At 39.8% G+C, this 14576-nt stretch overlaps 1 protein-coding gene across 4 annotated transcripts in view; it reads right to left on the bottom strand.

The window, feature by feature from the left end:
* Positions 1-14576, bottom strand: part of Fkbp5 (FK506 binding protein 5) — a 137059-nt gene that overhangs the window by 80584 nt on the left and 41899 nt on the right. For 3 of the 4 annotated variants that reach the window (XM_023720557.1, XM_023720550.1, XM_004624198.2), the window contains exon 2: positions 3420-3544. In XM_023720557.1, coding sequence (XP_023576325.1) covers positions 3420-3524 — 105 coding nt within the window. In that variant the 5' untranslated portion in view covers positions 3525-3544. Of the gene's footprint in view, positions 1-3419; positions 3545-14576 lie in introns of those variants that run through there. The other variant, XM_023720563.1, reaches the window with a different exon arrangement.

The following is a 14576-nucleotide window of genomic DNA, read 5'->3' as shown; positions in this document are numbered from 1 at the left end:
CCTGTTTTCAGCCGCCCAAGAACTGGGACAGGTGCATGCCACCAAGCCCAGACTCAATCTCTGGCTCAGTACGCCTGGGAGGGGGTTGGGAGCTGGCACAGCAGGCCGGGGATCGAACTCAAGCAGACGCTTTAATTATGGAACTCAATTATCTGCTTTTAAATTCTTCTCTTAGATGTACATTCCTCCCCCCAGATAAACACCATGAATTTAAGATCCCACAACTTTCCTAGCTCAAGGAAACATGGCTGCCCTTCTTGGACTTAAAAAAATAAAGTCTTAGAAAACATTAAAAGAAACCACATTATATATATATATTTTTTGCGGAACCGGGGATTGAACTCAGGCCCTTGTGCTTGCCAGGGAAGCGCCTACTCCACTGAGCCATCTCCCCAGCCCCCCACATTATATTCTAAAAGAGCTAATGGTAATGGATGTGCATGATATTTTGGGAGCTCTGTGCTTGGTCATCAGCAAGAACGTGCACTGTAAGTAACTGTCGATAGAGTATGGCTAGCTGCCAGGGAGTCTGACAGCCACCAGCACAGCACTTGGGGTGTCATTTCAGGTGTTCCCAACACTATACACATGTGCCTTAATCTGAAGCTGCTTTAAAGACAGAAGCTGGTCTCAAATCATTTGAAAAATATAAAAGCAGGAAGTTACTAACTTTCCAAACCTGTCTTGGTTTTTTTTTTTTTTTTTAAGGGTATAATAGTGAGAGAGATTACTATAAGACAGACACCATAGTAAGTACTTTATCTTACCCCGATATTAGCAGTATTTCTGACAATTTTACGGACAGGAAACACAGGTAACTAAATTGCCTTAGTGAGTGACAGGAAAAGTTTTAGACCTTTCAATGATATAAACAGCCCATTAATCACATGTGCCATAGGTCTGCCACCACTACCTTAGGTTATGTTGTTATAGGTCTATTTTTTGACTGATTGAATGACTGAGAAAAGGTCTCACTATGTAGTCCTGGCTGGCCCTGAATTCACTAAGTAGTCAAGGCTAGCTTTGAATTTCTGGCAATACTCCTGCCTCAGCCTCCCAAGTGCTGACTAGATGTACTTTTAATTTTAACCAAAAGCCCCACAGTGAACCTGAAGCTCTAGACAGTGATAAATAACACAGTTTAAAATAAAAGGCTTTTGGTCTCAAAGGTTCCTTACAAACTTAAATTCTTATTATTAGATTTATTCTAGAACACAGCGTGTTATGGTTTGAACATGGTTTGTCTCTGCTGAAACTCAAACCAACATTTGATTGTTAACTGTTGCAGTACTGAGAAATGGGACCTTTAAGAAGCAGTTAGGTAATTAGTGGGGTTCATGCCTTTCTTGTATGAGTTCTGACTCCAGAGGGATTGGACTAATCACTCCAAGTTGCTATGAAGCTACTTTACCCTTTGCGTTTTATCTTTTCAATACATGCCCACTTGCTCTTCTGCCTCCTGCCATGAACTGATGCCCTTGTTAGAAGCAAAAAGATGTACATGGACTTCCCAGACTCCACAACTGTGGGCCAAAATAAATCTCTGCTCTTTAAACTCACCCAGCCTTAGGGATTCTCTTACATCAAAAGAAAACATACTAAGATGCAAGGTCTGAGGCAAGTTAGGGACTTTGTCCACTGAATGTGAGCAATCTAGAAAGATGAGGAAGAAGATGCTGAGGACAGTTGCAGAATCTCCACTGTCTCTAGAAGCATCCTGGAATTTGGAATGAATAATGTAACTAAAAGGTTGGACACCCCCCTCCCCCAAGAAGATAGCATGATGTAAACCCCAAATCTGGTTTAGCATATAGCAAGCTAACAGGAATACATGTATATTGAAGAGATCCAGGAATAAAAGAAACACTTTCACTTAAGTAGGATTAGATAAAACAAATTCATACTGCTGACATAGGAGGTATTAAAAATAGCAGTAATACTTAGAATGTATAAGATGATCTTTTCAAAAACAAAACAGCTCTACAAAACTTGTATCAAAAAAAAAAAAAAAAAAAACCTTGTATCTATAACACTAGTGCAGGAGAAATAACTAATGTGATTAAAGCTTTTTGACCTCTCTCAGCTTTAGTGTATTAACTTATAAAATGGAAGAATCAACATCATCAACAAAAACAAATAAAAATATGTGAAAGTGATTAACTATACACCGAAAAAAGACATATAGGTTTGCCAGACTTGGTGGTGCATGGCTGTAATCCCAGCACTCAGAAGGCCGGGGCAAGGGGACCACTGTGAATCTGATGCAGCCTGGGCTACATAGTGAGTTCAAGGCTAGCCTGAACTACAAAGTGAGACCCTTTCTCAAACAAACAAATCAAAACCAAAGCCAAACAAACAAACAAACAAACTATCTATCTATCTATCTATATATATAAAATGGTTTCTATCTAGTTGTCCCCCAAAGCCTCATGTAAATCATGGGGCAGTTGCTGCTTGAGGGGCAGCACATGGCTCGAGGGGTGTGGCCAGAGGACTAGGGTGGGGCCCAAGGGGTGGGGCCAGAGAGAATCGATGTTAAACTGGCTAGCCTATGCTTTCCCAGAGATGTGGAGAGGGTCATCCCGGACAGGGCAGTGCCCCAGACTTTCCTCCAGTGTCTTGAAACCTCCAGTAACTGTCAGCTAAATAAACCTTTCTTTCCCTCATTTTGAGTGTCGGATCTTTGTCCCAGCAACAAGAGAAAAGTAACTAAGACAATATATATGTTTACTAAGTAGGAAAGCAAGCTCAAAAGTAAGATTTTTATGGACAACATACACATACTCACTGCATACGGGAACACTATTAGCATGGGTTTTTTTGTTTGTTTGTTTTTGTTTTTTTCTTTTCTTTCCTATTTTTGGAGACAGGGTCTCACTGTGTAGCACAGGCTGGCCTTAAATTCAAAGCAATCCTCCTGCCTTAGCTTCTTCAGTTCTGAAAATTACAGGTGTGTGCCACCATGCCTGGTCACTATTAATATGGTTAAAAATCCTTTCAAACTTTACAATTTAACTATCTCCCTCTAAAAATCTTTAAAATTATCATTAGCTAGCTTTAATATACTTTTAAAATGATATATTAAGTTAGTAACTCATTTGTTACGCTGAGACTACTGAGATGCAGCCTTTTGGTGCCAGACATAACTGAGACCAGAAGTCCAGCACCTGCCCTTACTAAGATGTACGCTACTGGGGCAAGCTAATTTAACTAGCTCAGCCTCAGTTTCAACATCTACAATCTGTGATTAAAAATAAAAACCTCAGAGTTAAGAAGAGGAAGACATAGGAATCTCACTGTAGTTTTTGGCACTTAGTATGAGCTTGAATAAATACTATCCATCCCCCCATGCAAAAGTTTTATAAACAATATGTTAGAGAGCAGATTTCTCTATGTGTCATTCACTTGTGTGGCCTCACCTTTAATACCCCTCTGTCTTTTTTTGGGGTGACATCCTCTCCTTGTTCAGCAACAGTGGCTGCTGGGCTTTCTCCACTGCTCTTGGCACCTTCATCAGTAGTCATCGTCTTTGTAAGTAGGAAGCCTGCCAGAAGAAACATATTTTAGCTAGGGAAAATATTACTTTTTATGTATATTAAATGCCCTTGGGAACTGAGCTTCACTCCATCTAAGATTTATTTAGGGCCAATACAGGTTAGACACTGAAAATGGAAAGAGAAGCATTTATGACCATGTACTGATGTCACGAGCTTGTAAATAAAACTTCATCTGATTCCTCAATTTCTCATCTAGCTCTGATCCCAAATTAAAGCACACTATGTTAGGTTTGGCAGTAGATTCCTTAACATGAATACACAAAGAGGAGCAGTCCTCTCAGAACTTTGAAAATATTCTTTTCCAAAGTCATATTCTCAAAATTAGTAACTTATCAAGTGACCTAGTAAAAGAAGTGACACAGTATCACACAGCAAAATGGAACAGGCTCTAGACTCTGGCAGATAAGAGTCTGAATCCAAGCTCCAGCTACTGATGTTTTGCACTTGATCTTCCTGATGAGCCCTTAGTTTCTCATTTGCACATCAGATACAGTACAGTGCTGGCATTACAGTGAGGCATCTGTGACATACAATATTTGATAAGAATGGCACCTTGAAAATTAAGCATTTGAGGGTCAGCCAGATAACTCAGTGGACGAAAGCATCCCCAGCACGCCATGCCGGCCCTGCCCCTGGGGCATGCTGAGAGGGCTGAGTCAGCATGGTAGTGCACGCCTGTAATCCCAGCACTTGGGAGACTGAAAACAGGAGTCCAATGTGTGTAGTGAGACCTTGTAGACCCTGTACTTAAAAAAAAAAAAAAAAAAAATTAAGCATCTAACAGTACCAGTGGATCTGCTGTGGGACCACGTTTTTCTTCTCCAGCTCAGAACACCTGGAGAACGGGTTCTTCCCAGTGGTACTCCAGGCACTTTCCAATTTAGGCCTAACCTAACTCTAGCGGCGCTAGACCAGTTCCCCTTCTGCAACAGGCACTGTGCTCTCCACGGCATGCCTGGGTATTCTCTTGTTCTCCTGTCCTCCACATGCCCTCATCTCAGGAACTTGACCTTGCACCTGTGGCTTATCTTGCCATTTTCTATACTTCCTTAGCTCTTCCCTTAAGTTGCTATCCATAATTTGCTGATCTAAGACAGGCCTGGGGGCCAAGGAGATGGCTCAGTAAAACAAGTGCTTGCCTGGCAAGCATAAGGGCCTGAGCCTGAGTTCAATCCCTGGTTTCTGGAAAAAAAAAAAAAAAAAAAACAAAAAAAACAAAAACAAAAAAAAAAACAGGCCTGATAGGTGTAAAGGCTCTTGATAGCAAGGACCAACTTTTATATTCAGATCCCCTATGATCCCTGAACCTTTCAGAATAGTAAGTCAGAAAGCAAGAAATTTAAAACTCCAAGATCCTTGCCCTGCTCTTTACAATCTGTTTGCTATTGGCTAAGTTAACTTCTTCAGGTCTTTTTTTCACCTGGGAATTATAATAAAAATACCTACTTTCACAGGGTCATCTGGATTATTCAGAGCTGGGCATCGTGGCACATGCCTGTAATCCCAGCACTGGGAAGGCTGAGGCAGGAAGATCATTGCAAGTTCAAGACCAGCCTGAGATACAAAGCAAGCTCAAGGCCAGCCTGAGCTGCATAGCAAAACCCTGTCTCCAAAAGACCAAAACCAAACAAATAAATGAAATAAAGTATACTATTCAAAATTTAGCTAGCATTTTGTCAGTCACCTGACACTTTTTCATGCAAAGCAAACTGATGTTATCAACAGGCTAATCAGTAGGCTAAACAAACACACCTGGCCACTCGCATGATTAATTCCACACTGTTCCCTGGTTGAGCAGGGAACATAAAAAATTAACCACTTGTAAAGGCATTCTGTATTAGGTTAATAATAGAATTAAGGTTCCCTCAAGTCACCAACTAGGCCCTGTGTCTACAGTCAAAACAGATACTTTTTACTTCTGAAAATTCTTACAGATACAACCAATACTTAGACAACTAAAACATATATCATATATTGTAGTGTTTTAAGTCATTTTCACATGACTTAAGTTTACTTCAATGTCAGCACTTGGGAGGCTGAAAACAGGAGGATCACTACGAGTCCAATCTGTGTAGTGAGACCCTATAACTAAATATTAAAAAAAAAAAAAAAATGCTTATGTCCAAGAATCTTCAAAGAGAACACCAAAATCCAAGAGCTAACCCCCTTTGTTTTATTTTCTAGGACTGTTTATACTAAACATAAAAGATCAAAATATTTGGCTCAAGATAAGTGAAAGGCCAGACAAATTATTCCCAAACAACAAAAATGAAGTACCTGACTCTACACAATGTGAGGTCAGGTAATCAGGAAAATTAGATAAAAAGGGTTGGTTCTTAGCTCCCAGAAACCCACCATCTATACCACATTTTTCTGATGCACTGAAACTTGTAGAAGGTACCTAGCCAACAGAAAAAAAAATCATCTAAATATTTGGGGGCTATGGAAAATGCATGCATGCAAAAAAAATTTCCTGGGCTTCACAGACACACTTAACATCCATTAAAAGACCTCTAGGAGAAATTCAAAGCATTGAGCAAGTTAAGGGGGGGGGGGAAGCTACACCTTCTCAAAGCAACACCTTACAGACTACCAATTATTAAAAGAAAGGAAAAAGGAGGCTGGGCCCAGTGGTGTGTGTCTGCAATCCCAGCTGCTCAGCAGGCTGAGGGTAGAGGACTGCAAGTTCCAGGTCAGCCTGAGCAACTAAGCAAGATCCATCTAAAAAAGGGAATGGAAAATAAAAGATAATAGACCTTCCCAGTGAAGTGATCTAATCTGTATCCACTTAAGAACTGATTTGCATAACAAAACTTCAACACCAATAATTAAACAAATTCCTATTGCTGTGCCTCTGGATGTGACATAACAGGAACTATGTATTGTTTATGTGGTATATTCCTATCATAAACAACTTACTGAATACTAATCAAAAAGAACAAAACCCTAGTACTGAGGAGGCTGAGACAGGAGGACTGCCATCAGTTTGAAGCCATTCTGAGACATATAATGAGTTAAAGACTAGCCTAAACTACATAGCAAGACCTTGTCTCAAAAATAAATAAATACACAAAACACAAAAAATAAACAATAAAAGGCAATATTAGATTATGGAGCATTCTACAAGACAACTGGTTCAGATGCCTCAAAAAAAATCTTAATATTATAGCCCTGCCCCTGGGGTGCACTGAGAGGGCGATTAAGACTGGGTGTGGCAGCGTGGCCTGGAATCCCAGCTCTTGGGAACAGGGCGGATCACCACGAGTCTGATCTACACAGTGAAACCCTGTAGACCTTGTGGACACTAAAATTTAAAATAAAAAAAAATCTTAATATGATAAAGGATCAAGAAGAGGGGAGGTATTGTTTGTTCTAGGTTAAAGGAATCAAGTATAATCAGTAAACTTTGGCTGGACCACAATTAGGAAGACAAATGTTATAAAACAATACTGTGGGGAGAACTGGAAAAACAGACTGTATTTTAAGTCATTGTTGAGTGATATGAGCTCTCTGGAGTATCCAGATAGCACTGTAATTTTTACATATAATAATATACTTGTTTTTAGGGGACGCATGCATGAAGTATTTAGGGGTGAGGTGTCATTAATGTCTGCCACTTCTTTTAAACAGTTTTTTAAAATTTATTTATTTATTTATTTATTTTATTTTTTTTCAGAACCAAGGATTGAACTCAGGCCCTTGCACTTATTCCACTGAGCCATCTCTCCAGCCCTAAAAATTTCTTAACTTATACATAAAAACATAAAAGTTGTGCTTTGCCACTTATTTCTAAATTACAGGGGCTGGAGAGATGGCTCAGTGGTCTAAAGCACCTACTTAGAACAAGCTTAGCAAAGCACAGGGACCACAGTTCAATCCCCCAGCACCACATGCTGGCCAGCCCCGCCCCCAGGCAGGCTGAGCTGCCCCCCCACATACATAAATAAATAAAAATTTATTTAAAAAATAAATTACATACGCAATGCTTTCTTTTGAGTGGTCACTATTTGGGGTTCAGAAAATTTCTTTTTTCTTTCTTTTTTTTTTTTTTTTCAGAACCAGGGATTGAACTCAGACCCTTGCACTTGCTAGGGAAGTGCTTATTCCACTGAGCCATCTCCCTGGCCCTCAGAAAATTTCTGAATGAAAAAACTGTCAAACAAGAAACTCTTGGTTCTGAACTTGCTGCTCTGCAAACAATGACTTGCTTCAATTTAAATCAAGAGGGAACTTATCCCAGGCTGGCCAGATAGCTCAGTGGATTAAAGCACCTGCTTAGGCAGACACAGGGACCAGGGTTGGATCTCTGTATGTGGTGGTGTGTGTTTATAATCCCAGCACTTGGGAGGCTGAAAACAGGAGGATCATTACGAGTCCCATCTGTGTAGTGAGACCCTGTACACCCTGTACTAAAAAATAAAAAAATAAAAATAAAAGAAAGAAAAAAGAGGGAACTTGTATAAATCGCTCTCACTTGTAAGTCTTATTTGACAAAGGAATCTACTCTTCATTTTTGGTTCTCATATTTCAAAAGATGCAAGTAATCTGTAAGGATGACTCTTGTCAGCATTACTGAGCTGACGTGAAATAAAGTACTATGAATAATACCTAAAAACAAGAAGAAAAATTTTTTCTGAGCTTTCAAAGGCAAATTTGAGAGAAGAAACTGAATTTTCACCATACTTCCTCTTAGTTATATTGAGGTCATTAGGAATATAGGCTTATTATAAAGAAATAAGATGAGGCCACGGATATAGCCCAGTGGCACAGCGCCTGCCTAGCAAGTGCAAGGTCCTAAGTTCAATTTCCTATACTCCCCCCAAAAGAAAAAAGAAACAAATCAAAAGCTCATCTTACTTTATTGAGCATTGTTATGGTTTATGCCTAGATGTTCCCCCAAAGCATCACCCAATTATGGGGCAGGCTTCTAGAATTTGTGATTAATTCATTATCCAATGCTGGGATTGTGAGTGCTCCACCCACCCTAGGGCAGACAGCCTGAGTACGCCATAAGAGAGGGAGAGAGGCTTGCTCTGCTGCCACTGCTCCTACCTCTTTGCTCTTCTGTGGTACTATTTTCCACCACCGTGAACTGCTGCCCACTGTTACATGCCACTTTGCCTTGAAGGCAGCTGAATATGGACTGAAACCTCCACAAACTGTGAGCTAAGTAAACCTTTCCTTAATTCTAGGTGTCAGGTATTTTATCCCAGCAAGAGAAAAGTAACCAAGACAAACATTATATAAAACAGACAATTCTTAAAAGCCTTTAAGACAAACCATGAAATGTTTCACTGCTTTTATGAGACTTTTCTTTTTTCCTCCAACCTAGGTTTACTGTAAAGATTTAAAATCACTATGTGCAGGGACAGGGGTTTGATCCCCGGTACCACATGTGGTGCCAGCCCTGGCCCCAGACACACTGAACCACCGAGATGGGGCATGGTGGCACACACCTATAATCCCAGCGCTCAGGAGGATGCAAACAGGAGGATCACTATGAGTCCAAGCTGCGTAGTGAGACCCCGTACCAAATACAAAATAATAATGACAACAGCAACAATAATAACAAATAAAAAACATTTAAAAATAAAATAAAATCACTATGTAGCTAAGGATGTTAATATATGACAAAGCTTACTGTGCCGATCTATCCAAAGGGGTAAAACTGCTACCCAGTACATAGGAAAGGGAACACACAGTTCATTGTTAAGGATGTGACAGATAAGCAGGCACTCTCCAAAGTGCTAGTCAGTAAACACCTGAGACATCACAGAAAAATGAGAAATGTGTTCAGTATTTCACCAACAGTGTGCTGGAAACTTCAGTTAACACAACTAAATTACTAGATGACCTCAAATGAGAGGTTACTTTAAAGCCTTGCCCACTATTTCCCCTTACATTTATTATGTTGTTCCCTTTGTTAGAATATACGTATCTCACACAGACTTGTGTTACATCTAACAGGACAGTGTGCAGAAAGAAGGCAAGAATAGAACTGAAAGACAGTATCAGCAATCTTTTTTTTTTTTGAGACAGGGTCTCACGGTGCAGTTCAGGCTGGCTGTGTGCTCATTTTGTAGCCCCCACGCTGGTTTCAAACTTTCAGCGACCCTCCTGTCTCAATCTTCTGATTACTAGGATTATAGGCATGCACTACCATGCTGGGCTTTGGGGCCTGCACAAGGGCTGAGATGGCGTATCTGGGTTTGGAGTTAGCAGGGCTTGCAGCATCAGGGATTGAACTTGGGACCTTGAGCTTGCCTGGTAGGTGCTTGTGCCTCTGAGCTATCTCCCTATACCCTTGGCATTTTTTTTTAAGCATCACAAATTCTTTTGGCTTCTTATAACTAAAACACTAAAGAAAGAGAGAAGACCCAGGGAAGAGTATACATAAGCTTCTTAATGAAATGCAATGTAAGTGAACCTTAATTTTGAAAAGTGTTGCAAGGCTGGACTACAAAGCTCTCTCACAAATTTCAACCACAGGCTTCTCTCAAATGTTCTAGTCCAGTAACACAGGAGTATCGGGAATAGTTACCTATGTATAGATAAGACATACATATGAAAAACAGATACTGTACATGCAGAGGAAACAAGATCATAAAGAAACTATGTATCTACATGAACTGTTCACTTCCAGGAAGTACCTTTCCTTCTCCACAGTGCAGGGGAAGTATTGGGAAGATAAAGAACACCACTACTATACACACTTATACATTTTATTTTTAAGATAAAGCATGAGATACTATACATATAGCCAATAAGCAAATGACAAAAGGCTCACCATTATCAGAAAATACAAACTAAAATCTCAACACAATACTACTCATACCTATTAGAATGCTATTATAAAGGGGTATATCGGTTGCTTATAGTTTGCTACTTCACGGCTTTGTTGCCTTCTGCCTGCCATGTAGTACTACTACTCTGTGATGCCCCTTTGCCATGGCATCCTGCCCTGGAGCCAGCCAACTATGAACCAAAACCTCTACAAACTATGAGCCCATTATTTTATTTCTTTTCTTTTTCTTTCTTTCTTTCTTTTTTTTTTTTAAAGGGAGGAGGTGCACTGAATAAAAAATTTGGTGAGTATGGGGAAATGAGAAATCCTTTTGGACAGCTGATGGGAATGTAGAATGTTACATCCTCTGTGGAAAACAGTGTGGTGGTTCTTCAAAAGGTCAAAACCAGAATTACCATAGGATCCATCTACTTGATGCCTAGGTATATACAGTGTATATAGACCCAAAAGAACTGAAAGGAGGGAATGAAACAGATACTTGCACCAATGTTTCCAGTAGCACTATTAATAATAGCCAAAACATGGAAATAATCTAAGTGTTCACAATCTGTTGAATGGATAAATGAAATGTGTGTGAATATATATCACATAATGAATATTATCAAACTGGGGGAAATCCTGATATAGGTTACAACATGGATGAAACTTTAAAATGTTATGCTTACTGTGAACCCAGATACAAAAGGACAAATGTTACATGATTCTATGTATATTGGAGACCTAGAATAGTTTTTAGAGTCAGAAAGTAGAATAGAAGGTTACCAGGGGTGGGAGAGAAGAGAGAATAGGGAGTTGTTTAATGGGTAGAGAGTTTCTGTTTGAAAGGATGAGAAAGTTCTAGAAATAGTGGTGATGATTACACAACATTGTAAAAGTACTTAGGCCAATGAATTGTATACTTAAGACAGTTAAAATAATAGATTTTGTTATGTATATTTTTCAGAACTAAAAAAGAAACAGAAACAAACTGGAGGCTAGAACTGACAGAGAAAATAAAACATCAGCCAGGCTTCTTCCTCCTTGATTCTCCTACCTTTGTCTCACATTTCCAGTGTACATACAGTACTTTCTAGCTGTAAAATAGGGCTACAAAAAATAAGTGATTACAACACCAGATCCTCATGGGCCAAAGGCTCTGAGATACCTAGGAAGAAAGATGGGTGAGAAAAGAGAACTTAAACAATCTCCCTTTCTTTTCTTTTCTTTCTTTTTTTTTTTTTAATGTATTTGGTACAGGGTCTCACTATACAGCTTGTACTCCATAATGATCCTCCTGTTTAAAGCCTCCCCAGTGCTGGAATTACAGGTGTGCGCTACCATGCCCAGTCCTGGTGACTAGCTCAGCGCACCTGGAACCGGGGTTGGTGCAGCATGTGGTGCCAGGGACTGAACCCAGTCCCTGCGCTTGCCTAAGCAAGCACTTAGTCCGCTGAGCTATCTCACTGGCCCTTGCCCTGCCATCTTAAAGTTCTTCTTTTTTCTCTTAAATACATACAATGCTTTGGCAAAGTCACTTTTCCTGTCACTGCAAGTAATCATTGAAGAAGGCAAAGCTAACATACCACACTAATGCATATCTGACTAGATAAATTACTATTTTTAAATAAGTAAAAGGCAAGCCAGGTACAGACAGCACATGCACATGACATCTGACACTTAGAAGGCTGAGGCAAGAGGGCTGCAAGTTCAAGGCCACCCTGGGCAACTGAATGAGACACTGTCTCAAAATAAAAATGTAGCTGAGATGTATGTAGCTCAGGGGTAAACTGTCTGTGGGTATCATCTCTAGTATCACAAAAATAAATAGAAGGCAAAAGTTTATATTGATGGTAAAGAAACAAAACCCCCAGAAAATATTAATTATCTTAATGCTATCATTATGTTATATTAAAGAGCACACCAATATGTATTTTCCTATTCAATATGAATTTACCCTATTTGAACTCAGAAAAGACTCAAAAAATATTAAATCTTCAACTTTTCAAGATGACAGTAGAAAGGTTTATTATAAGTTTGTAAAAGTCTAAGATGGAAAAAAAGAAAAAGCATGTACCATTGAACTAGAACTTTGGGGTAATTCTTGGAGGCTAGAAAGCAGTTGAGATTATTATAATTACAGGATTTTTTTTCCCTTCAGTACTGGGGATTAAACTCTGGACCTTGTGCTTGCCAGGCAGGCATTTATGCCACTAAGCTATCTCCTGGGCCCTATGAGATTATTATAGACAGCCGAGGTAGGTAGAAATAGGCAGTCAGACAGGGCAGGCCCCTGAGGGAGTTAGTACAGAGGACGAGGACACATTACAGCTGTGGCTGGAGGCGCACCTGCCGAAGGCCGGGCCTCGAGATGAAGATGCAATGAACAGGCCTGCATGCTTTCCCAAGGAGAAGCAATAAAGATTATGCTATAATTGATAGCACCTGGCCCGATAAAGTCTAGATAGGCATCAGTCACTCAGGAGGTGACCAGGACCTCCTGATCCGTCTCTTCCTAAAAAAGGTCCTTCTTTCCATGCACACTTGCCACGCAAATTGCTTCTCCATTGGATCAATATTACCTAAGCGGCTATACTTGTAATCTTATTGGTTAATCATAATTTTTACCTCCTTTGTACCTAACTATGATTTTCCCTCTGTAAAACTTCCTCTGTGAAGTGGGGTCTTTGGCAACCCACTTTCTGGTCCCCTCCTATCTCTCAGGAGTTATCTCTCATTCTTAGCTTCTGTTGTTCCTTAGAATGCATTCTTCCATTTGGGGGAATATGCACTTAGCATATCTGACATTCAGCATTTTGGGACTTATATTATTCCTCTATATCAACATCACACTAAGGAAGAGAGCAAGGAAAAGCAAAATGTCTTCGCAACATCAACTGCAGGGAGCCTCACGAAGGCCTAAGGTGCAGCAGCAGACCAGACCTTTTGAGCCTGGTTAAAGGACAATAGGCACAGGGGCCAGGAAAGTTTCCTTTCCTCCAGAGTGCAGTGTGGTTCCCATCATTTTCCCGTAGAGAAACATAACTTTTACTCTCACAGCCACTGGGCCCTGCTCTCATATTCCAGCTTTGACTTTTTGCTCTATATCTAGATTCACTTTGGTGGAGTTTTTGTATTATCATTTGACTATTAGCAATGTTCAATATTTTATTTAATCTAAGGAATTTAAAATTTGCAAGGATTATTTTACTTCCACATATTCATTACTCAGTTGCTCACATTTCTTAGCACTTTTATTTTATGGGTGCAATTTTCCCTCAGATCTTTCTGAGGCTACTACTAAGAATAAAATGAGATATTTCCAATGATTAAGTATTTGGCTAATTTTTTAGTGGGAAAAAAAATACTGATTTTGTATAGTCCCTAGCAATTTTTCAGATGATGATGGTAAAGGCTGAGAAGGTAAGAACTGTAAATAAAAGAAAGGTAGCATAAAAGTTAAGCAGAAGAGGAATGTATAAAGATTTAGAAAGTACTAAGTAAGATGTTTGATACTTCCTCAGGTTACAAAGTAAAAAACAAGCAAGCAAACAACAAATAGGCTTTGGGTAAAAGCAATGCAAGAGAAAAGGTTTAAAAGAACAGACATGTCTAGGACCAGCCAGACAGCTCAGTGGACTAAAGTGCCTGCCTAGGCAGATGGAGGGGCCTGGAGTTCTCACTCTGCTCCCAGGGTGCACTGAGACAGCGACTGGGCATGATGGCGCACACCTGTAATCCCAGAGCTTGGGAGGCTGAAAACAGGAGGATCACTATGAGTCTGATCTGTGTAGTGAGACCCTATAGACTCTGCACTAAAAAAGGAAAGAGCACAAATACAGATTTGCTTGCTGATTAAACATTTACAGATTGGTGGTTAAGTTTCAGCTAAATTAATTGCATGGGTAAATAAAAATGTTTGAGAGGTTTTTTCTGGAGAAGATGGATATGGGAATGCTTAAATAAAATTGAGCAAATGCACACTTAAAAACATTATGCAGGGGCCGCGGAGATGGCTCAGTAGAATAAGCACTTCCCTGGCAAGCGCAAGGGCCTGAGTTCAATCCCCAGTTCTGAAAAAAAAACCACATTATGCAGTCTTAGAAAAGGATGAGATAAATCTACACAGAAAGAATTATTGAACTAAAAGGCTAAGCTTTAAAACCATCCAAACAACTGAATTGGGAGAAAGGAGTCTAAATGTTCATCCATTACAAACTTGGAATATTACTGTGATA

This window comes from Octodon degus, unplaced genomic scaffold (genome assembly GCF_000260255.1).
Source record: "Octodon degus isolate 3935 unplaced genomic scaffold, OctDeg1.0 scaffold00005, whole genome shotgun sequence".
Lineage (NCBI taxonomy): Eukaryota > Metazoa > Chordata > Mammalia > Rodentia > Octodontidae > Octodon > Octodon degus.
The sequence above is the reverse complement of the archived record's forward strand: the minus strand, read 5'-3'. Positions and strand labels throughout refer to the sequence as shown.